A 24,504-nucleotide genomic window follows, 5' to 3' on the forward strand; every position below is an offset into this window, starting at 1 on the left:
AACCAAAATTTCAATATTTCACCAAGATTTGAAATAATAAAGTTCATTACCTATCAATTTGCGATGGTTATATACATTTTAACTTGCTAATAATAGATCAAGGTTTTTTAATTTATCCGTCTTGTACTAAGATTTAAGCTAAAATTACTGAGCTCTACTGAATCTATAGATTTAAGGTCGGCTCCATCCCTATATTTTGATACGTGTTAAAAGTAATGAATATTTAATTTTCACCGAATAGAAAGTAAAAAAAAAAAAAGTAAAAACTTTCCCTAGAAGTCATAATCAATAATGGGACTAAGGACGTAAGCAAATGGTACCCACAATTAGATTACACAGCATAGGCAGGTGATGACATATTTTAACGTAAGCCACAACTCATATTACGCGTAACATATTGTAACTGCCATTGCCACCCCACCCCATTATTCCCCACCCACCCACGCACCCCGCTACCTACAACCTTATATATATTGTACATTTCCTATGCACAATATCTAACCTACACAAATAAAGAAAATAACACTCCTAAAGAAAATCCTACAATTATCTCTCTTTTAATTTTCATGATGCAACAAGCACTTCCATACAAGTCATCATGTTTAACCTTAACTCCACGAGTTCATCATGTAAGTAGCAGTAATTCTTCATTATTATACGTTAAAGGTTCAAAAGACGAACTGAAAAACGTCGTTAAGGACAACGCTGTTATAGTCGTGGGACAACGAGGTTGCTGTATGAGTCATGTCGTTAAGCGTTTGCTTCAGTGTCTTGGAGCCAATCCAGCTATATATGAAATCGAAGAACAAGACGAAAACGAGGTAGTTGATGAGCTTGAGAATATTATTGGTGGTGATGGTAGGAAAGAGACTGAGAGGTTGCAGTTGCCAGCGGTGTTTGTCGGAGGAGAGTTGTTTGGTGGATTGGATCGGATTATGGCTGCTCATATTACTGGAGAGTTGTCTCCTGTATTGAAAAAAGCTGGTGCCTTGTGGCTTTGAGTTTTTTCTCTTCTTTTTTTTTTTTTGATGCCTATTTTGTTTTCTTGGTAGTTCGACTAATTGTTGAAGTGAAATTCTTTTCCTTTCCTTTTTTTTTTTTTTTGGCCTATCGGGAATAAATCAAACTTGGTAGATGTGGAAATCTGGGGTCTTGAAAATAGTCTGGTAAATACAAATAGTAATTATAGGTAGTTGGAACAGTTAAGGGAAAATTGTGGGATCTGATAAAATTTAGATAGTCGGATTAGTGCTAATAGCTTAATAATTGGTCGGATTTGTGCTAATTGATAAAAAAAATAATGGCCCACTAAAACTATAATTCGAATTTGTTAGTATATTGAAATTCTAACTCTGATCATTTGATCCATTAAATTGGCTTATTGCATATGCTTGGCTTCTGAGAATGAATGCCGGTTTTTGGTTTTATTTGATCTAAGGTTCTTACTCTCTCAGTTTCAGTCTAGGTAAAACTACTCTATTAACTTTTCAGTCTATTTGATTAAAAATATTAAGTAACTTCTAATTTAGAATTTTTTTAAATTTAAACTTTTATTTTCTGTTGAACGGGACATTTTTACTGTCGCACAAATATTATGAATATTTAAACCTATAAATTTTAAAAGTTTTTATTTATAATTTTAGACTCCGTACCAAATTAAATAAATTAACAACAGATGGTGTCTATTTATTTAAGTTGACTAGTACTTTTTCTTGGGTCTGCGCTAAAATATGTCATGAATTACGTTTTTCGACAACGCCGCCGGCCAAACTACTACAATAGAATAAAAGGTAAGAAAAGAAAACCTAACAAACACTGATCTTCCTTCTCTATCTTTTAATTTCATAGTGGCAAGTGGAATCTCAGTGTAGCTTCAATGCCACAAGGCTTATCATTTCAATTTTTTTAAAACAAAATTACTCCAATGAATTTTTTTTACTTGTCAAGTATATTAAAAATAAATATGTCTTTTTATTTATCCGCTTTAACAAAATCAGGAGAAAATTAATATACCTTTCATGGTGTACTAATAGTCAAATTTAAATTTCTAAAAACATCATTAGTAAATAATTTAGTATGTAAACACTTAATTGGTATTTTCTTCAAAAAATTACAAAATGCGAAATGGACAACTAAAAGAAAACGGAGGGAATATATAGTTAGTAATGGAAGAAATTGAGGCCAGCTCAACTTTCACGGGAGACATTAAATTATTTTCCAATTTCAAACTAGCTGGAATTGGTTGTATGAACTTTTGTCGGTTCCAATTTGATTGATTGATGTCTCGTTTAAAGATGGCAACCGTTTGCGGCGCCTCTGTTCTTTAATTTTTATTCTTTGAGGGTGAACGAAAATATTTTGAGATTCTGAGTTTAAAATCCAGCATAAAAAATAATAATAATTTCACAAGGCATAACTTTCTATGAACCTATGCCTATTCAGGTGAAATTACATATAACCTATACCGGAGACGGCAGACTTAGCCTTGTAAGGCAAACTTTTAGTTATGCCTTCATGTAAAATTTTAGTTATGCCTTAAGGCAAAGTCTGCCGCATAAGACAGACTTTTTGTAAAAGCCCTACCTTACGAATCTTTTCTTTTTGACTGAACGGGAGTTCAAACCCAGAATCTCGAGATATTTTATGCTATTTTTTTTTAAACAAAGGGCAAAAATTAAATACTACTCAAAAGAAGGGTAATCTGCGCAAAAAATGAACAAATAGTAGGAGTTTAGGAATATGGGCCAACCGAAAAAAACTATTCTCAACCAATGTTTACTCAATTTCCAGACCCCACGTTGTGGGATTCACTGGGTATGTTGTTGTTGTTGTTTACTCAATTTAACCATATGAGCTACAGTACAAATTAAAGTGAGAATATATATAACTTAGGTTTCACCAGATATTTCCCTAGATGTTTCAAAATATGCAAGTGATTTTCTTCCAACTATAAGAACTAGTGGCCGTGGATTCCAAGGTTTTAATTACTCATGCTTGGCAATAAATGAAACCTCTAAGATCATTTTAATCCCATGAAGTTTTAGCCAATCAAATTATCATGTTGCGTGCTGCTATATATGTCACAGTCGAAGCCCCCTCGACATATTAAACACCAAACCAAGAATTTACGTCGTTACCGCAGCTTCAGTTGACGAAATTAGATTTTTAATACGAGTTCTAGAAGGCTAACAATCAGAATTTGACAATTTGTGCCGCGATTTTTTTTTTGAGTTTAACATGGAAAACATTGTTGAAACACGTAAGATGAAATGATTAGCCTCAGATCGTCACTGTTCAAAAGGTGTCGTTCAGTTACAATGTGTCAAACCATGAATCAAAATCGTCGATAATTTTAGGCTTGGAGACCGGTTGAGAGGCAGATGGTGTATAACCAGCAGTGGAGTTTACCTCATTAGGTGATGAACCCTCGGTTTTGTTAGTCACAGTGGATGTTTCTTTGAGAAGATCATCTAATGTATCATCCAAACTGATATTTGATATTGCAGGTTTAGCCAAATCATGGCCTCTCTTGGACGATGTCCCTTCTGATAATGGAGTTGGTGTTCCTGCTTGTGTCACGGGGTAAGGACGACTAGACTGGTCAGTTACATTTGTGGACTCAGAAATTTCAATCTTGGTGACTGAATCGAGAAGCATGTCAAGCTCTGCTTCTGCAGCTGCTGCCTTAAATGCAGTCGGTTTCTTAGCAACAGAACTCGTGTTGAATTCTGAAGCAAACATTGATTTATCATTTTGTCCAGCTCCCTCAGATTGCCCAACCTCATCCTTAAAAGCACTCGAAGGGTTAGAGGATTCATCAGCTAAAGTTGGATGCCGGCTACGGCTGGTTGTGGAGCTCAAATGCGAGAATTCAGAATGTCGATTCCTGTTTTTGTTACTTTCATAGACACTAGCGGAGGTTAATGAAATGGAGTCTTTTTCCGATGTTGAACTCTTGCTTGAAGCTAGACCGCCTTCATGTTTCTCTTCAGGTGCTGCTTGCGACTCCTCAGTTCGCTGCCAGTCATGCACATTAAGTAAATGTATTAGATTATATTACAAGAAAGTATTTGATTGATCTTAGGCAAGAAGGCCCAAAAAGGTAAAGATTATTCCGAGCTATAGTATACTCCATATGCTATGTAAATCCCTCTTTCTTTGGATTTACAAGGGACCGTCTGGAGTAACAAACATGAAGAAAGTCTCAAGCAGACACTAAACATGACAAACAGCCAAAAAAATTGAGGATTGTTCTTAGTTAAAACACCAATACTACTCGATTAGTAATTTGGATTTTCAAACCTCCGCAAAATAAAAAAGTAGCTTGATAGTCAAGGATGGAATGTCATAAGTTGAAACTCCAGTACTAGTCTAGTTCAGCAAAATCGATTTTCAGGCACTTAAGAAGCATAATTTCTTTTCTCACTATCCTCACCCAAAAGAAACACATATCTGTAACTTTACATGCTATATAAAATGAGAAATCATTTTGCTATTTTAGCACACTGAAGCAGTAACACAATAAATTTTATGGAGCAGCTGGTGAAGAAACCACCTATCTTATTAGGTAATTCAACTGCATCATATATGTTAGTGCAGCTCTATGCTTTTAGGTGCAATACTGTACGACAGCTACAAACAGAAGTCAAATTCATTTTAAGCTCAAAGCTCATTTTGCAGGCCTTTTTCTTATATACACACATTGCTGCATCTCAATTAAATGAGAGGCCCCATGTTTCCAGCATATAACCAGTAATCAACATTTAATTTTGGGAGATATATCATAGAAGGAAATTAGATAACAGTACATACTAGCTCCAAAGGAAGTAGATCTGGTTCAATGAAAAGCCTCTCTGATAGACTTGCTCTTTCAAGCTGCTCTGAAAGAGCTTGTAGATCAAGTGAAAGAAATGATGCCTGCAAATACAAGACCAACATTAGTTATCATTGAGTTTGACCACATGGTAGCCCAACAATCTAGATGCGACACAATCTACATTTAAAGAATAACAAACTGAATCACAAATCAGCCAAAGCCTAATAAAACAAACTGGTGTTTAGCAGGATTAGCAATGAACAGACGCTATTGCTTCCTAGACAAAAGGGATTAGACGTGCCATTAATGTGATTTGCTATAGCAGCAACAGTTCACTTCAATAAACATCACCATCATTTACAAGAAGAAAGTATAAATATATGATGTCAAGTGATATGAAATCATCAGGAATAGCTAGTGAGCAAGCAACTCGCACCTAAACACCTTTCTTGCCTTCATCAGACATCAGCTGGATAACGCTACTGTCAACTGATTGATCCAAAAGACATAAATCATGTCTAATTTGACAGTCCACTGAAAGACTGGTGGATTTTCACACTTAATTTATGAGGAAGCAACATTAACTGTTATTAATTATAATAATGCATAGTTTAACTTAATGCATACAAAAATTCTAATAATGCATACAAAAAAAAATTAACTTGCATTATGCTTCTGTAATAGAGTCATCCTGTGGATAGTTGGGAAATATTAATGCAGCAAAAGGTACATGTTACAGAGTCATAGTGTAAAGGCGTGGGTTTTCTTCAATCTTAGCTTGATTTAGGAGGTTATGCAAATATACCCTTCCTTCATATTACAACTTCTGTTCCTGTTTGCTCTCAATGAATCAGCAGGGTTTGAGACTAACCCACCACCTATTTAGGTAGGTTCAAAAGAAGTCTTGGTGACTTGTGAAGATATTATGGTCTGACAGGTAGTCTTCTTAAAATGATACGAATTCAAATAAGGAAATCATTGAGTTATACAATTGTCCCACATGGTTAGTGGTAAAAAGTTTATAAAGGTCTTAACCTACTTTACCACTGCCTTCTGCGTCAGATGTTCAGATTAGTTCAAACGGTATCAAACCATATTTTGTGAGTCCATTCTCACACCATTTAAGACCACATCAAAGTCCATGTGTGGATTCCAGAATCAGGTTATATGTGCTGAAGGATGTTAAGTTAAATATGTCACATGTTGGGAGTAAGGCATCCAAAGAGGTTTAAAACAGTCTAGGCCACTGCACTGAGTGTCTTAAGTTTAGAATTGGATAGATATTTCATATGGTATTAGAGCTTGGGTTCAAATCTCATCATCCCCGGATCGCCCATAAACAAAAATATTTTCATGTACTTGGCTCAAGAAAAGAAAATCAGCGTACACGTAAGGAGGCTTTTCAAGACCAAAAATAAGTAAAACGTATCTCCTATCTAATAGCTTAAGACTTTTAAATTAGATCGCCACAATTTAATAATGAGTATAGCAGGAAAAAATCTGTAATATTAGCTCAACATTATAAATTTCACCGGAAAATTCAGCCTTTTTTTTCCTGATAAAGCCAAAAACTCAAGCGTATATACCATACCAATAAAGAATAGGAAAGAGAACGCACATGGGCAAAGGCAACAGGGGACAATGTGTGTTTGAACTACCTTTTGGCTTTATGTATACACACACACCATTGCACCAAGACTCATCATCCTTTGTTGTAAATATACAGTCGAACAATATTTGAAGGTATATATATACTACAACTAAGTATTAAGAAAATAGACCTCAGACCTAACTCAGTCCCGAAAGGTAGCTCATGAGGTGAGTATTACCCAAGACTATATAAGAAGACAACATCCCATTTCTACAACCAACATGGGACATTTAACACCCGCCGCACACCTAGGACTATAGATTTGGAGAGCAACCTTGCTTGAACCAAGAATGAGGATGACTATGGCTTTGATACCATGTCCCTAACTCAATCTCAAAAGCTCATGAGGTGAGGATTGTCCAGCACATCATATAAGGAGACAACATCCCAATACTTCAACCAATGTAGAACATTTAACACTAAGTACACACCCACTGACATAGAGTCATAGTGGGTACTGCAACATCCGCCCAACGATCTGCTTCTACTTTACCTAACTAGGACACACCTGAGAAAGTTTGAGTCCTTCAATATCAGGTATATAAGGCATACGTATGCATCACAATAACTTAGTATTCCTTATGAAGCTATTATAGCAGTTCATCCAAAGTCTCCGCTAGTGGAATAGAATGTTTATGGCATCCCACAAGAAGAAGGTTCATATACTGGACGAGTTGCAAGACAAGAGCAGGACGAAAGAAGTTGGTCAGCAGAAGAGTTGGAAACAAAAAGGAAGTTTGAAGGAGGAGTTTTGCAGGTAACTGAGATATGTTGGAGACAAGAACCCAGATGTATGGCCAAAAATAAGGAGACAGAAACGTCAAGTTTTTCCAGAAATGAAACATATACAAAGAGATACAATCATATAGATAAGCCGAAAAGAAGGATGATTTTTAATTGATTTCAAAGGTATAAGAGAGGAGATATTAAGGTTTTGTACCACACTTTCAAGAGGAAGAACATCGGCGACTGCTATTTAAAAATGGTAATTTACCATGTTTTACATGAGGGAGACAGAGTGGCTGCAAAAACCATTCAGTGAAAAGTAGTGGAAGAGATTGTGAAGGTATGTGTTGGTGATAAGACCCCAAGTTCATAGAGAAACACAACGCATACTGGTCAGTGATTTAAAACAATTCCATGGATGCTCTTCGAACACCTGATTTCATGGATGCTTTAAGTCACTTGTATCAATTTGAATTCACTTAGAGGAGTTTCAAATCATTGTAGAAGAATTATGCATTTGTATAGGCTTGCAAAGAACAAATTTTTCCATTTGTAACTTATGTTATCTATGAAAGGCATGAGGAACATATTAGTCTATGTTGCTGGAATATGTTGGGGCAAATCAGCTATGAGTTTGTCCCTTAACCTTTGAAGATTAAACTTAATTATGCAATGTTTAGAATACCATTTTTACACAGGTAAGAAGGGAGGGTGGAAAAAGAAAGTAGATGTATATGGAACACATATTCATTTTCTTGATAACCGAAAAACCTCCAGTGCTAGTTGGCGCGACCTCAGTCACAAGTTTGAAACACAGGAGGAGCATGGGACCACCCCTCTATCTTCCTACACTTAGTACCAGGCTCCTGTCAGTAATTCACACATCATGTATCCTGCTTCCTTACAACTGAACCAAAGCCCTCGGGGCAACTCTTGGGCAATCTGGAAGGAGATGATTCAGAATTGTTTCAAAGGACGAGCTGAACCAGTACATCGGCTCAAATAAAAATTCCTGTATTTTTGGCTTATGGTGTAAGTGCACATGTACAAGGTAGGGGTAAGGTCTGCGTACACTCTACCCTCCCCAGACCCCACGGGGTGGGATTATACTGGGTATATTGTTGTTGGTGTAAGTGTGACATGTCAAATCTATGTGACTTAGATCTTCACTTGATTCATCCATACCCACTGATTAATGTGGATCCTATGATAAATGTCGAGCTAAGTTCTAGTAACCATAGAAGTGTTGTTTTAAGAACAAAATATTTTACGGTTCATTTGTTCCTTTCCATAGTTTTGCTATTAAAACAATAGAATCAAGGGGAGCATTTACTTTTTACACAATTTCAAGGAAAAGACTGAATTGTCAACTAAAGTCACAGCATGTTTTCAACATGTTGTTAATATAACCATAATATTAGAAGTTTCTAGTCTAACCTATATGCTTGTGGCATTGAAAAATGGAGATAAATTGTAATAGATGAATAGCATCTGAAATTGCTCTCCCTATAACTCCAGAAAATAAGAGACAAACCACCCCATGGATTGAGAGTAGAAAAACCACCTTAGTCGGAGGAGGTGCCTTATCTTCCATTGCAAAATTGTCTTCAGCTATCCACGATAACTTGCTTTGCCCTTTTGCAGAGAGTAATGCTCCTAGGCCCTGATAAAAGTCTAATAAATATTGAGTCAGTGCACTATAATTTTGACCAAAGGAAATTTCTGGACTGGCAGAGCCGCAGAAAGACTTGAAAATACAGCAGTCTGCCAAAATTTCTTAGCATAACAAAAATAAGAGAGCAATGCATTTAAGCTGCAATAAACTGAAGCCAAACCTTCACAGTTTCTAGCATTACATTGAGGTGGTAAACAATCGAGAATCAACAACGTAGACAAAGTACAGCCAAGATATTATTTCATCGTTGAATTATTGACACATCACTTTTATAACTATTTTTCCGAATCTAAGCTTGTGCGAGACTATCATGCCTCATCCCCAACATCCCCCTCCCCTCAAACCAACCTGAATTAGTAACCAAACAGCAGACAATGCATAACAGTAAAAAAAGGCTAGTTTTTAGATTTCCAAACCATTTAGACCAACTTGAATTTCAAAGAGTAACAGTTTCTAATAGCAGAATAGTGAGCAAGATACCAGTTACAAATGTTATACAATTTTGACAGGTTATGAATGATAGCATCAAAAAGCATTTCTAGATTGCTAAAAGTTCTGGGATAATGCATTACCATCTAAAATATCATCACAAAAAGAAACATTCTCTGAAGAATACTGAAATTGAGACTTGGCCTCCGAAAGCAAGTATGCATAATCTGCTCCTTTACTTTTCGGCTCAACCACATCACTTGCGCCTTTCTGGGTTGCATTTTCAGAATCCGCATTCTCTTCTTCATATCGATCCCAATTCGAGGGGAGCTTCGATTTAGGCTTTTCCTTAACTTGCTTGACGGTAGTAGCCTTCTTATCACCGGCAGACGTGCTAGAACCAGCCGAAGAACCCTTAGATGCATGATGTGGATTATGCTTCTTATTAAGATGTAAAGAATGAGCTCTTTTCGATTTCGCCAATGCTTTTGAATCCATTTTCTGTATTCAGAAATCTGGATTAATAACCCCTGTAGGACCAAAGAATACCCAATTTTGATGGGTTGGGTCAAAAACATTAACTTTGTTAGAGAACCAATCTCCATGTTATACATAATATACATCAAATATTTAAACCTGCAGCCCCTAAGGATTTAGAGAAGAGGAAATTGATCCTACTCTTTTTGGTGTAATTAAGCGGCCGTTTGGCCATGAATATTTTTTACTTTTTCCCAGAGTTGAATTCCGGAAAACATGTTTGGCCATAAGATTCAAAAACACCAAAGAGTTGTTTTCACTCCAAATCACTCACAGAAATTCAAAAAAAGAACTCCAATTTTGTATTCATGGCCAAAGAACATCAATTTACAAATAGTACCATTTTTTCACCTTGAAAACAAAAACCACTTTTTTCAAATTTTCGTGGCCAAACGGGCCCTTAGATTAAACTTCAAAATTTGGAAAAGCACAATGTGTATCATAGTTGCTGCTTAGTTAGGCGTTTGTATTTGTGTATGCATAATTGTTTGTATATATGCTAAACCGTCACAATCGGATGCAACTATATAAATAGAAAAAATTAACATGTAATAGGTGAATTTTGGTTTTTAACAGGGAATGAATAATCTGAGAAAATGAACTATAATCTAGCATATAATGTTAGAAATTGGCACCAATTTTACTGAAACTGAACTGCGAAGGACCCAAAAAAAGAATTCGCTTACCTCAATAAAATAATTAAAGCTCGAGAGCAAAATAAAGACAAGTGATTGCTTTCTACTAGAGATTTCCTTGAAGATGAAGAGCACTAAAAAGCTGAAAGGTGATTTGAATTGAAAGATCAAAATTTCGCAGAGGTTTTCGGGTCATTTTTTGTGCTGGTCTTTAATTTTTATTCAGTCCTTAATTTTTGTCCATGTCTAATAGTTCATGGATTCGAATTCAGCTCAGTCAAAAAAAAAAAAAAAAAAAAATCGTAAGAGATCACAAGTTTGGAGGTCTAATTTTGGCCAGGCCTAATTTTAGCTCGAATAAACCTACCTTTACTACGAAACTGGGTTTAAACCCAAACCTTAGTAAAAATTAAAGACCAGTGCCTTTGAAAGATTATGTGCAAATTCGGGTCCTTCAACTGGGTGCCAAGTGAGACGACTGGGCCGGCCTGTTGGACTTTGGGTTTTGAAAGCTCCTAATGGACGACCGGAGTCATTTGCACTTTTGACCCCTATTTTGTACTGGTCTTTAATTTTTGTCTCTTATAACAAATAACTTTTTGTTTTTTGCTGGTCATAAGTTTATATTTTTGCATTATAATATATCAATTTAATTACAAAATATACCAGATCTAGAAAAATTAAAAGCCACCCTTTTCCCTATATTATGGCCTAAAATTTTAATTCATCTAAACCTAAAAATTCCTTTCGTCCCTAGAAAACCCTAACTTAAGTGAATCCAAGATTCCTAATGGTCTTCGATGACGATGAATCTTTCTCTGATAGTGACTATGATGATGGCTTATAAGAATACATGGAAGCCCTCAAGAAAGCTTGCCTTCTCGCCGGCCAGCAAGGATTCTGATGACTTCCTCATCTTTCACCAGCAATATTTGTTGTTACATGGCTCGATGGAAAAATCTACGAACATTGCTCAAGATGGTGAAGTGTGGTTTGGGGATTTAGTTTTGCTGCGAGAGTTGGGGGTTTTGGATTCCATGAAGGATAATTTAACGAATCTGTTGAATAATTAGTTTGTGTTTATGTTTTTAGGTATTACATGATTAGGGATTTGAATTAGTTTCTGGAAAAATTTCTAATTATTATGGCTTTTAGTAGTTTAGTTCTTAGGAGATTGGGTAATGAGTTGTGTGAATAATGGTAGAATCGTGAATTGTGTAAAGCATAAAACTATATGAATGGTTGTAGAATCATGAATTATGTAAAGCATAAAACTATATGAATGATTGTAGAATCATGATTTATGTTTCAGGAAATTGTTTTTTTAAGTTTCCTATGTTCTTGTTGTTGTGTTAAATTTGTATGAATGTAGTATGAAAGTTGTATATAATCTAACTGAAAATTATACACAAAAAAATGAGCGATATCTATTTCACTGTTCATACACGAAAATTTGAGTGAAATTTTTAAGCCTTGAGTGAGATATACACATTTCACATACAAAATTCTGAGCGAAAATTTTCGTATAAGTTTTGTAAGAAATTAATTGATATATTTTGTAAACTGAAAAGTATCATCAAATTTTATAAATATACCCTATTCTTATGTATATATATATATATATATATATATGTTATTCTCCCCAAATATTAACCAATTAAAGAGAAATTTACATTTTTTTGCACGGATTTCCCTTCTTTTGGAGTGGTCTTTAAATTTTACCCCTCATATTTGTGGTCTTTAAATTATGCCCCTCATATTGCTGGTCTTTATTTTTTGCCCTTTGCGTTGCAACCCTGAGCGTTCACACAGAAATCATGAGGTTCTGGGTTCGAACCCCGCTCAAGCATAAATTAAAAAAAATTGCAAGGCAAAATTTGGGTCGCGTGTATGCCAGACCCGGCATACACTTGTTAAGGAATTACCAAAGTTATGTCGGGCCCGGCATACTCTGCCTTATGGGCAGACTTGGCATAAGTATGCCGGGTCCGACATAACTTTGGTAATTCCTTAACAAGTTTATGTCGGGTCCGGCATAACTTTGATAATTCCTTAACAAGTTTATGCCAGGTCAGCCATATTTATGGACAAACTTTCAATGGGACCAGACCAGTAAATCATAACAAACCAATAAAGAATGTGGATGTTCTGTTCTAACTAAATGTATCTTAATGCATATTTAGGTCTTAAAATGTTGCAAATGTACCTCAGTCTGTTAGTATTTGCACTTACCAAGTTGTGCAAATTGACACATCCTACGATGCACCAGTAGATAAAATATAAAAACAATATCAGCCTTTTATGAGCATTATTTGTTTCTGCCAATGTATGATCTGTTTCTTTCCAAGCGTTACTGCTTTGCTGATGTTAAGTTCAATTTGGTTGCCAATATGCGGAGTTTGAACTAACTAAATTTGGCTTATAAAACAAAGTCTATGTCTTAAGGAAAAGTTATGCCTTATGGAGCATACTTTTGGTTATATCTTAACTAAAAGTCTGCCCCATAAGGCATAACTAGGAAAAGACTTTTAGTTAAGGCTTAACTAAAAGTTTGCATATTAAAAGTTTGCACATTAAAAGTTTGCCCATAAGTATGCCGGATCCAGCATAAACTTGTGAAGGAATTACCAAAGTTATGCCGGATCCGGCATACTTATGCCAAGTCTACTCATAAGGCATAAGTATGCCGAGTCCGGCATAACTTTGGTAATTCCTTAACAAGTGTATGCCGGTGGGGGCATAGCGAAATTTAAACTCTGCCTTGCGATTTTTTTAAAATTTTTTGACTGAGTGGGGGTTCGAACCTGGAACCCATGAGTTTTAGCCGAAGGGCAAAATTTAAAGATTTCAAATATGAGGGGCAAAATTTAAAGACCACCCCAAAAGAAGGGCAATTCTGTGAATTGCCCAGAAATTTATGCTAATGGGCCGTTTGGCCATCTAATTTGTAAGAAGTTGCCCAAGTCCTTTTTTCTTACCAGGTTAGCCCAATTTATATGTATTTTGAAAAAAGAAATTCAGCCCCTTTTCAAAACCTATTTTCCTCTTTCCAGCATCGCTCTACTCTTTCAACATACTGTCACGTCTTTCTTCTTCTTCTTCTTCTTCTGTCTCTCTCATTTCTTCTCTATCAACTCTCCTCAAAAGTGTTGAAGTTTCAACCACAAGCTCCAAAATAACATTAGGATCAAACCCAAATATTATTTTGTGCTAATGACATCGAGATCAAAGAGCTTTGTTTGAATTCCTTCAAGTTTTTTCAAGGTCCCCTATGACATTTCGTACATCATTCAGCATGATCCAATTTTCAAAATTTTGAACAAATAACATAAAAATGGAATTATATAGAGCGACTTACTAGAAAACTTTACAGAAAGCCGATGATAAAATTAAAAATCAAAGACCGTCCCATTTGATGGGCATTCGTGCAATTTCATCTAATTGGAAGCCCAGTTGAGAGCGGTTGGGCCGGGTTGTAGGACTTTGGGTTTGAAAGCTAATGGACTAAAGAATTTGCTTATTTCTTTGCCAAACACTGATCATCCAACAATTCTGGCCGGGCAATTCGCGCGAATGCCCTTCAAATGCGTTGGTCTTTAATTTTTGCCCCCGTAATGCGTGGTCTTTAATATTTGCCCTTCTAAACTAAAACATAATAAGAAAAGACGTTACTACCCCAACCCATCACATATAAAAACCTGAAAGTCTGTAACGAACCCCAAACATCCAATTAAACCTATCCATCATTCCAACAACAAACCTTTCAATCGTTCCATCATTCCAACATTTCACCGGAGAAATCTCCATTGATTTTGCTGCTACAACATCGGAAAAGATAAATACATAATATATAGCGTTTCAATTGAACGTAATTCAACTCAATTTGATGCTTTATTAAGTTTAGATTTGTTAATATTTGAAAATAACAACAAATCATCTTCTATGAACTAAACAACTGATATTCAGTTGAGATTCAACATTGCGAATCATAATTTTACTCAACAACATAGAATTGATCAAATTTATTGCTTTGTTCTGATTTTGATTAGTTTATACGTTCCATTTGATTAGTATACAATGCTCAATGACTTAAACTTGAAATTATAGTAACTTCAGTTGACAAAAAATAATCAGGCAAAGTTCTGAACAAGTATGCCGGAGGAGGCAGAAGTTCACCTTGCAAAAGAACAAAGTATGCCGCTAGAGTCAAACTTTCATTTTCATAAGTAAAACATCAAGTATACAAGTGTTAAGAACTAGAAAAGTATGCCGGAGGAGGCAGAAGTTTACTTTACAAAAGAACAAAGTATGCTGTTTGAGGCAACTTTTATTTTCATGAGCAAAACAAAAATTTACGCAAGTGTTAAGAACTAGAAAAGTATGCCGGAGGAGGCAGAAGTTTACTTTACAAAAGAACAAAGTATGCTGTTAGAGGCAACTTTCATTTTCATAAGCAAAATAAAAAAGTACACAAGTGTTAAGAATTAGACAAGTCTGCCGGAGGAGGCAGAAGTTCAATTTACAAAAGAACAAATTATGCTGTTAGAGGCAAACTTTCATTTTCATAAGCAAAACATCAAGTATACAAGTGTTAAAACTAGAAAAGTATGTCGAATGAGGCAGAAGTTTACTTTACAAAAGAACAAAGTATGCTGTTAGAGGCAACTTTCATTTTCATAAGCAAAATAAAAAAGTACACAAATGTTAAGAAGTAGACAAGTCTGCTGGAGGGGGCAGAAGTTCACGTTACAAAAGAACAAAGTATGCTGTTAGTGGCAAACATTTATTTTCATGAGCAAAACAAAAATTTACGCAAGTGTTAAGAACTAGAAAAGTATGCCGGAGGAGGTAGAAGTTCACTTTACAAAAGAATAAAGTATGCTGTTAGAGGCAACTTTCATTGTCATAAGCAAAACAAAAACATTATTAACAAAACAACACCAAAAACACATAAGATTGCATAAAAACCAAAATTATTAACAAGACAACACCAAAAAACCAAGCACACATAAATTAACTTAATTCATGAAGTTATGCCGGAACAAGCATAACTTTATGCCGGAACCGGCATAACTTCAGTTTACAAAATTACAAAGTATGCCGTGAGAGGCAAACTTTCATTTTTCATAACCAAAACAAAACATTATTAACAAAACACCAAAAACACATAAGATTGCATAAAAACCAAAATTATTAACAAGACAACACCAAAAAACCAAGCACACATAAATTAACTTAATTCATGAAGTTATGCCGAAACAAGCATAACTTTATGCCGGAACCGGCATAACTTCAGTTTCAAAAACCAAGAACTCTGCCGGACCCGACATATGTTGCCTCAGACAAACACATTCTTCACAAAAACCAGATTATTAAATAAAAATAGCAGCAACAACATAAAACAGTTGTTCACAGGCAAAACTTCAACGATTCAACAAAGAGAAAACCAAAACGCATATCAAAATCAACTAAAACATATTACGACATTCATAATACGACATTCAAAAATCAAAATATATACATGGGGAATGAAACTAAAGTTCAAAAAATCATACAGACACTATAACAAAACACTATAATTTTAAATAAAAAAGGATCAATTAAATATAAAAAACGATGAAGACAAGGATATCAATTCAACAAATAACAATTTAACATAAAAATAAATATTGAAACGAGCAAAAGATCCAAATTCGTACCTAAGTTTTAGAACAGATGAGACAAACACAAAACAAATGAGGAAAGAAGAAGCAAAAAAAGAAAAGAAAAGGGCAAATGACGAAATAAAAAGGATTTTAATGGGGTAAGGGTAATTTTGTCAAAAAACTTTCATTAAACAAGCGGCAAGGGCAAAATTTAAAGAAGACATAAATGAGGGGCAAAATATAAAGACCAGCCCAAAAGAAGGGCACTCCGCGCAAAAAAAAGATTCTGGCCGAAGTATACAAATAGTAGATTTTGGGATCACTATTTAAGTTGTGCTCAAAGTTCAATTTTTTTTATTTTTTTTTTAAATTAACCAACTTCTGATACAGCTTCATATATATGTGATTTAAGTAGCAATCCGCGTCCGAAATTACAAATTTTTTCCCTTGAAGTTGGGAAGTCACAACATATAACTGAAGTGCACTCATACTTGTTTGCACTTCAGATGCACATGTCTTAAGTGCATGTAAAAAAATCTATGTATATTTATACTTTTCTGGTTCCCAAAAAGGACGACACATTTAATATTTAGAAATAATTTAATTTTAAATGTTTTACTTAGTCCTTTGTGAGATGACCTACATAATATTCGTGACTTGCTTTATATCACAAATTTAAAAAGTCCTTTGTTCTTTTTTAAATCTTGCCTAGTTAGACAAGACCACATAAAATAAGACGGATGAACTTGTATTTACCAGCACCCTCAATCATGCATGAAAAAAAAAATATCTTCGTTAGTCATAACATAGACTTTGTTTTGCTAATTAGCAAATAGGCCACAATTAGGTTAATTGTGCACTAGGTTAAATTTAATAAAAGGCCATATCTTTTGGTTTCTTTTCTTTTTAGAGTGGCAAACAAAGTGGAAAGAGGACCCTACTTTGAACGTTTGAACCACCTTTTTTGATCCTACAAGCTACCCTTTTCTCTTACCATTCTTCCTATCATCTATCTGTCAAGATTTATTTATCCTAAAATAATAGCGTGCATTAGCTAGTGGAATTCCTGTTAAGGTGAACTAAATCCTAATTAAATGGTAAATGTTTTGCTTTAGCAGCAAAATATCATGTTTAAGATTCAAGATTTCATAATCAAATTGAATGAATGTTGTCTTATTTATAAAAGTGAATCATAGGACTACTAGGCAGTGGATATATAATATAGGGACCATCCAATACACCTGGAGAAGGAGAAAAATAGAGATAGAGAAGGTGAGAGTGGATACTTTTTGCTAACTTTTGCTTTTTAAAGAAAATTAAGAAAAGATTCTTTAGTTATTAGTCATAGGCACTTGGTTAAGAATTATATCACCATTTTTACAATTTGAATATCTTGAGAAGCTCTTATCTTTTTGTCGTACAATATAATTAAGAACATAACGAACAAAAACCGCCTTAGAGTGAATTTGCTCCCTTAGAGTTAGCAATTGATCCATAGATTATGAGGTGCTAATTCAAAGTTTTCATGAAATCTCAGTACCTCCTATCAAATAAAAAGGAAGTCGCATGAGAATTTCCAAAGGATTTTCTATAGCACTAAGGGGTCATTTAGTTTGAGGGGTAGGGGATTATAATTCAGGATTAAATTTTGGATTAGCTTAATCCCTCATTTGGTAGAATTTCTTATTCAGGGATTAGCAGTTTCGGATTGTACGTATGTATCCACAATAGTGGAATAATTTTATTTCCACACTCCACGTGAGATAATAACCCCGGAATAATATTCAATGGCATATTTGCTCTTCTCTAAAATTCTTCTCCGCCAGTCTTAAGAAAGCCAAGATTAAAAATGAAAATAAAAGTTTATCCAACCCTGTCTAATTTAAATCAAACAGAAGTTTTATATTAAATCCTGTATATCCCATTTTTAGTCCAATTAACCAAACGTCTCCAGTAAAAGTATATCCACTAATAATCTCATTAGTATCAATCTCAATATTATAATCCATTATTATTAATCCCGAAATAACATGTTCGTCGACCAAACAACCACTAATTAATATAAAGTCATGGATCTTCTTGGCTACTTACATCATGTTTGACCAAGCTTCTGGAAAATCAAAATTGCTTATTTTAGAGAGTTCATGTGTTTGGATAAATTTTTAGGAAAAAATAAGTGCTTTTGAATAATAAGTAACATAAGTTGTTTTGCATATGAAATGGTGACTTCTTCGCAGAAGAACTTTTAAAAGTTTGGTCAAATACAAATTGTTGCTCTAATATTCACAAAATACTTTTTCAATTGATTAGCCATACGCGAACGACTACTTTCCAAATATATCTTTTCATAAAGCACTTCTAACAAGCAAAATGCATTTTAAAAATAACAAAATTTGAAAACTTAGCCAAGCAGATTTTTAATCGCGAATCCCGGAGAAAATCTAATGCTCTATCTATGTCCAGGGCAAATTTAGCTCATGGGAGCCCCCATACATTTGCACGGGTTCGATATTTGTAGTGAAAATCTAGTAAATATATCAAAATACGACTTGGGAACTCATTAATAAACTGTGTTGTTGGTCTAATGGCAGAGAAGGAACCTTATAAGCTCCTCTTGGTCAAGGGCTTGAATCCCCTTGGTAACCATGTGGGTTTTTATTTTGTTTCTCTTTATTTCTTAATTTGAGATGGGTGAAAATCCACAAACTTCAAATTCTGGATCCACCTTTCTCTTCACAAAATTTACAACACATCACATAAAAGGATTAGCAAGAGCAAGCAACATTTAGCATCTTTGTTACAAACTCTTATATCTACAAAAATAAAAAGACAGATCGATAAAATTATGGCCATAGAAAACCCTTTTGGCAACTTTTTAGCCAATAGGATTAACAGTACACGAAATCGCATTCAAAATCAGACGTACGTCGGGGGGAATTTTCATTATTGAAACTTTACGCTCATATTTGTCACACTCAACTAATTATGACAACTACCTTATGCATGAAACTATTTCTTAATGTGCATGGTCACTCTCTTTTTGAAATTTGACAGGCAGCAATCAAACATATATTTTTATGGTTGGCGAATCAAGCTGTCAAGATTTAAATTTGATGAATTTTATATATTAGGATAACAACAATATGTGTTAGTAAGGGTTTTAAATTTAATTTTTAAACATATTTAATAAATATCTTAATACAAATACTGCTTTAAATTAAAGTTACTGAGTTCAATCGAACTCATAGGCAATAAGTCTTGTTCCGCCCATGTATATATTGTTAGCTTTGCTAGTTGCCAATGTTTTAAGTAAAGTTAGAATCCATTATCGTACACACTGGAAAACACTAACGTATTCTAGTTTTAACATATCATGTCTCTCAATAATTCATTTCATCTTTGAAAAAGTAAGTTTGAATACCTCAATTTGTTGGTCTTCTTAAAGTAAGTTTGAATACCTCAATTTGTTGGTCTTCTTCACAATCATTGGTATATGGACTACTGCTAGTCATGGCATATATTGCTAGTTCTATTAGAAAGATGATTGGATGGTCGCAAAGGTGAAGTGAAACAAATAAAAGCATAATTTTCACTTAGACCCCTGATCTTTGGGAAGTGTCACTTTGCTGTCGAAGTTGTGAGAACGACAACTATTCCACTTTTATGATAAAAGTCAAGGGACATTGAGGTCATTTGCATCAATTGTAGCGGATTATTTGCAAGGGAATCGCCTAAATTACGAAAAGTTACATTTAACTCATACTATTTTTTTTAAAAATGAATGTCTTACATTTTTCAAACAAAGGAAGGTTATTAATAATACTGTAAGAAATATTTTCCTTGAATGCTTTCATTACTTGAATTGGTTTATATACAATGTTGACACCCAATTTTGTCCCGCCTCTCCTCCAAAATACCTATTTACGCTTCTAATATTTTTGGAAAATTAAAAAATATATATTGTATTTTACTATAATTACTAGCCTCTTATCAATACCGGCGTTTTATTATTCCTTTTACAGTTACTAGCCATTAATATTATTATTATTATTATTATTATTATTCACAATTTTTTATCATTTCGGCATTTTACCAGCTTACGCACACGCATCGCATTTATCTTTGCATAATTAAATAATAGTGTTTATTTATTGTGGATTTTCGAAATATTATTGCACGGCTATTACAACGCCATTTTTATCTGAGCACCAATAATTGCATATTTTATATTAAGTAATATTTTAACACAAGTTATTTAAATAGGTCTTTTATTTAACGGAAAAGGGCCTAAAATACCCTCGAACTATTGAAAATGGAGCAAAAATACCCTTCATCCACCTTTCAGCCCCCTAATACCCTTATCATCCACCTATTGGGTCTAAAATACCCTTATCACCACCTATTGGGTCTAAAATACCCTTATCACTAACAAAATCTTTTCATTAAACACGTGTCATTTTTCTATTGGTTGGATTATAAAATTAATTAAACTAATTAACTTTTGCAATATTGACCAGATAGTGCCCCCCTCCCCCCGTGATTTTTTTTTTTTTTTTGAAAAAAAAGTTGACATTTTTTTTTGCACCCACCCCGCACCCCTACCCCCCCCCCCCCCTCGACGCAAAAAAAATTAATATTTTTGAAAAAAAAAGTTTTGACGTTTTTATTTGGGTTATTTTAGCAGGGAGGGGAGGGGGGCGTAGGGTGCGGGGTTTGGAGAGTGGGGGGAGGGGGAGGGGGAGGGGGAGGGGAGGGGTGGAAAAAAAAAGTCAACTTTTTTTTTCAGCTGGGAGGGGGGGGGGGGGAGGTGTAGGGTGCGGGGTGGGGTGCAAAAAAAATATTGTTACGCTTCTCAACTTCCTAGTAAAAAGCACAAGTACTGTGAAATGTCTTGATAAATTAAAATGTCTAATGTAATTAAGTTACCAAAAAAAAAAATATCTCACCCTAAAAAACATGGTATATTTTCAACCAAAAATCTAAAAGGCACAAGTGTAGACTACAATATTTTTTTTGCACCCCACCCCGCACCCTACACCTCCCCCGCACCCCCCAAAAATCTAAAAGGCACAAGTTGGCTTTTTTTCCACCCCGCACCCTCCCCCTACGCCCCCCTCCCCTCCCAGCTAAAAAAACCCAAACAAAACGTCAAAACTTTTTTTTTCAAAAATATTAATTTTTTTTTGCGTCGGGGGGGGGGGGGGGGTAGGGGTGCGGGGTGGGGAGCAAAAATAATGTCAACTTTTTTTTCAAAAAAAAAAAAAAATTCACCCGGGGGGGGGGTAGGGGGTGGGGGGCACTTGGGTTATCTGGTCAATTAGTTTAATTAATTTTATAAGCCAACCAATAAAAAAATGCCACGTGTTTGACCAGAATATTCTGTTAGCAATAGGGGTATTTTAGACCCAATAGGTGGATGGTAAGGGTATTTGGGGGCTGAAAGGTGGATGGAGGGTATTTTTGCTCCATTTTCAATAGTTCGAGGGTATTTTAGGCCCTTTTCCGTTTATTTAAATGTAGTAGCCCAATCAACTCATACTATTTTCGGGTCAATTCACAAAACCAGTCCACATTTTGATTTACCTGACATCATTTAATTCACCCCAGCCCAAATAATTAACCAACATTTTCGGACCAGCCCACTCTTTTAATTTTGCTCAGCCCATTATTTTAAAAATAACCAGCCCATTGTTTAACCCATACCCGACCCAAAACCCATTTGACCCGACCCGTTTTTCCATTAAACAAAGGAAACCCTAAGGGTTTCCTTCATTCTCCCTTTTTCCCTTCCACCGCCGCTTCTTCGTCTCTCCTTTTTCCCTTTCCTCCTCCTTTCTCCCTCTTTCTCTCCTGCTCCACCTTCCTCTGTTCCCCACCATCTCCGCTTACCCCACTCCCACTTCCCTCTGTTCCCCACTCGTCTTGTCCCCCCGCTCCTCTCTCTCTCTTCGTCGAAGAAAACCCTAATTCGCCCTATATATAATCGTTGTCCAAGTCAAGTAAGTGAGGATTTTTGGAATTGGGGAAATTCCCCAAGAACAGAGGACTTTCGGATTCAGAAAACTCCCTAAAAAATTGAAGCTTTTGAATCGAAAATCTCTCCTGAAAAATACAAGTTCTTGAGCCACCTAAAATTCCCTCAAATATTAGTTTTCAGTGTTTGTGATAATTCAAAATATCGAGTCGAAATACTAAAATATATATATATTTTTTTTTCGTCTGCTCTGGTGTTGTTGTAAATCCGAACCTCGTAAGCTCGGATTTGGTAGTCTTCGAGGTTGATTGGAAACCCCGCACCCACTTCGCTGCACCCGAAGAAGGTAATCCTCTTTTGTTTGCGTTTTGCATTTTAGGTTTATCTGTTCTATGTCAGTTTAATTTACGGCTCTATATGATTTATGTGTGAAGTTTAACATCTATAATGTTTAGAATGGTTTGGTTCCATGAGCAGTCATCATTTGATTAAGCAGGATTTGATATGTCGTATTAATCAGTGATATGTTTATAGACCAGTTCAGTCAGAGTGCTGTTAATATAGATGTCTATTAAATACTAGTTAGTATTTTGCTTGAGTATTCTTGGGTTCTGCTTAATCATGCATTTTCGTATGATTCAGGCATGATTAAATCTCGGATTGTTCATATGCTTAGCAGTTTAAACCTAAGTCTGTATATGTGCATAACTGTTGTTATTTGACTCTGATGTTGGATTATGAGTAGGTCCAATCAGTTTGTCAGCTTTGGATGCCTTATGTGTTATAATTCATCATTTTGTATGCTAGATGATTTAGTCATTCGAGTAGAAGCATGCTTCAAAATCTACTCGCCAGGAAATTCTTTCTTTAAGGGGTTCGTGAGGGGTTTAGATCTGACAAAGAGGTTGAAAAGGTTTCAATCAGTTGTATGAAGCCTTTACATATAAAATGGATCTGATGTAGTATTTAAAACTCTAGTACGATTACTAAAGCTTGCGTTCACCCAATCTGGTATAGAAAGTGCCTTGAGTTGCTTTATATAAAGAAAATATGCATTAGTCTCTTGACAAAGCATTCTATATCCATTCCTTTATGCCAATCTGAAGTTAAGCATACAAAATACCTCATAATCAAATGATCCACCAATGCCTGTGCACTTATTTAATTTCTTTTGCGGTATATGGTACATCAATGATAGTCTAAAGTATTATTTTGTTCCTATATGTTGTTTGAACTGTTCATATTTTGCCGTGATTTCTTCAATAATTTATTTCAGGATAAAGCACGTCTTGCATATGGTATTAATCAGTGATGCATTTTTTATACTTTCCTGATGTTAGTCTATAAGTCTAAATATGCTAATTGATATAATGTTGTGATTTGGATCGAACAAACTAAGTATGCTAATGCACTTGAATAATCATGACTTAGATACCATTTATAGCCTAAACAGTCTTAGATAAATATGATAGCGCTGTTGACTCAACTGGTGTGATTAAGCAAGTTTCCTACAAACTTGTGTCATTTAAATTTATGTAAGAAAAAAATGGGTTGAGGCCATATATGTATGCCACAGTATTGTACTTATGCTTATGTGTTAACTAGTATCTTTAGATTAATCTGAGTTTGGTTGCTAAAAGAAGTGGCGTACAAAAAAAAAATGATCTTTTAAGGGCTCAAGATCGGATTAAGTGTAGCTTGTTTGTTGAAATAATTTTTGAGGTTGAACTTTCTTTTTGGGTTGCTGCTTTGGCCATTCTACGAACTTATTTTGGCCAAGACTTTGCTGCAATTTTTTTTGGCCATTTTGCCACTGCTTTCTTTCCATTTACCGCTGCCCTTCAAGGGCAGATTGTTGGCCTAAATATTAATTAATTTGAGTTGAGTTATGCGACTAAGTTAAATGCTGCATTTTGAGACTGAAAGATGCCATCTTTGAATCCAAATGGCTGCACTTTTGAGCTGCTACTTGGCTGTTACGTTCGCTGTAAACAGCTGCTGAAATCTTGGTCATTTACACCTCTTTTTGGAGTGTTTCACTGAAGGTATCTTGACTGAAATGTTACTGCAGTTTTGAGCTGAAATATGTGGCATTTTGCGACAATAGTGAAGGCAAATAATTGCTGGTTTTGGCTTTGTGTTGTTGCAAAATTAATGTTAAATAGTTGTTGCATCTTAAGCTAAGTTGTAGCTGCACTTCGAAGAAAGCAAATGCCGCACCCTGAGCCGAATTGCTGAGGCATTTCAAGGCAAGCAGGTGCTTCATTTTGAGCTGAAGTGCTGCCACGATATGCGGCAAATAGACGTTGCATTTGAGCTGCTATCTGATGAACTATTGCTGCACCTTAAAGGGTTAAATGAGTTGCATTCATGAGATACTTCACGGCGAATAGTTACTGCATTATTTGTCGATGAT

General features: G+C 35.1%; 2 protein-coding genes across 2 annotated transcripts; one reads left to right on the forward strand and one right to left on the reverse strand.

Annotated features, from left to right (window-relative positions):
- The first annotated feature begins 485 nt into the window (after positions 1 to 485).
- Positions 486 to 1,088, forward strand: LOC132617238 (glutaredoxin-C9-like). The gene has a single exon (XM_060332209.1). It carries the CDS (start codon positions 567 to 569, stop codon positions 999 to 1,001), a length of 435 nt encoding a protein of 144 aa, XP_060188192.1. The 5' UTR covers positions 486 to 566; the 3' UTR covers positions 1,002 to 1,088.
- Positions 1,089 to 3,198: 2,110 nt separating this feature from the next.
- LOC132617237 (protein ECERIFERUM 16) lies at positions 3,199 to 10,812 on the reverse strand. The gene is made up of 5 exons (XM_060332208.1): positions 10,521 to 10,812; positions 9,441 to 9,827; positions 8,758 to 8,867; positions 4,813 to 4,917; positions 3,199 to 4,017 (listed from the first exon to the last, which is right to left on the reverse strand). The coding sequence occupies exons 2-5, from the start codon at positions 9,793 to 9,795 to the stop codon at positions 3,313 to 3,315; spliced, it is 1,275 nt and encodes a 424-aa protein (XP_060188191.1). The 5' UTR covers positions 9,796 to 9,827; positions 10,521 to 10,812; the 3' UTR covers positions 3,199 to 3,312.
- Between the last annotated feature and the right edge of the window lie 13,692 nt (positions 10,813 to 24,504).

The sequence above is a fragment of the Lycium barbarum genome, chromosome 11 (assembly GCF_019175385.1).
Source record: "Lycium barbarum isolate Lr01 chromosome 11, ASM1917538v2, whole genome shotgun sequence".
NCBI lineage: Eukaryota > Viridiplantae > Streptophyta > Magnoliopsida > Solanales > Solanaceae > Lycium > Lycium barbarum.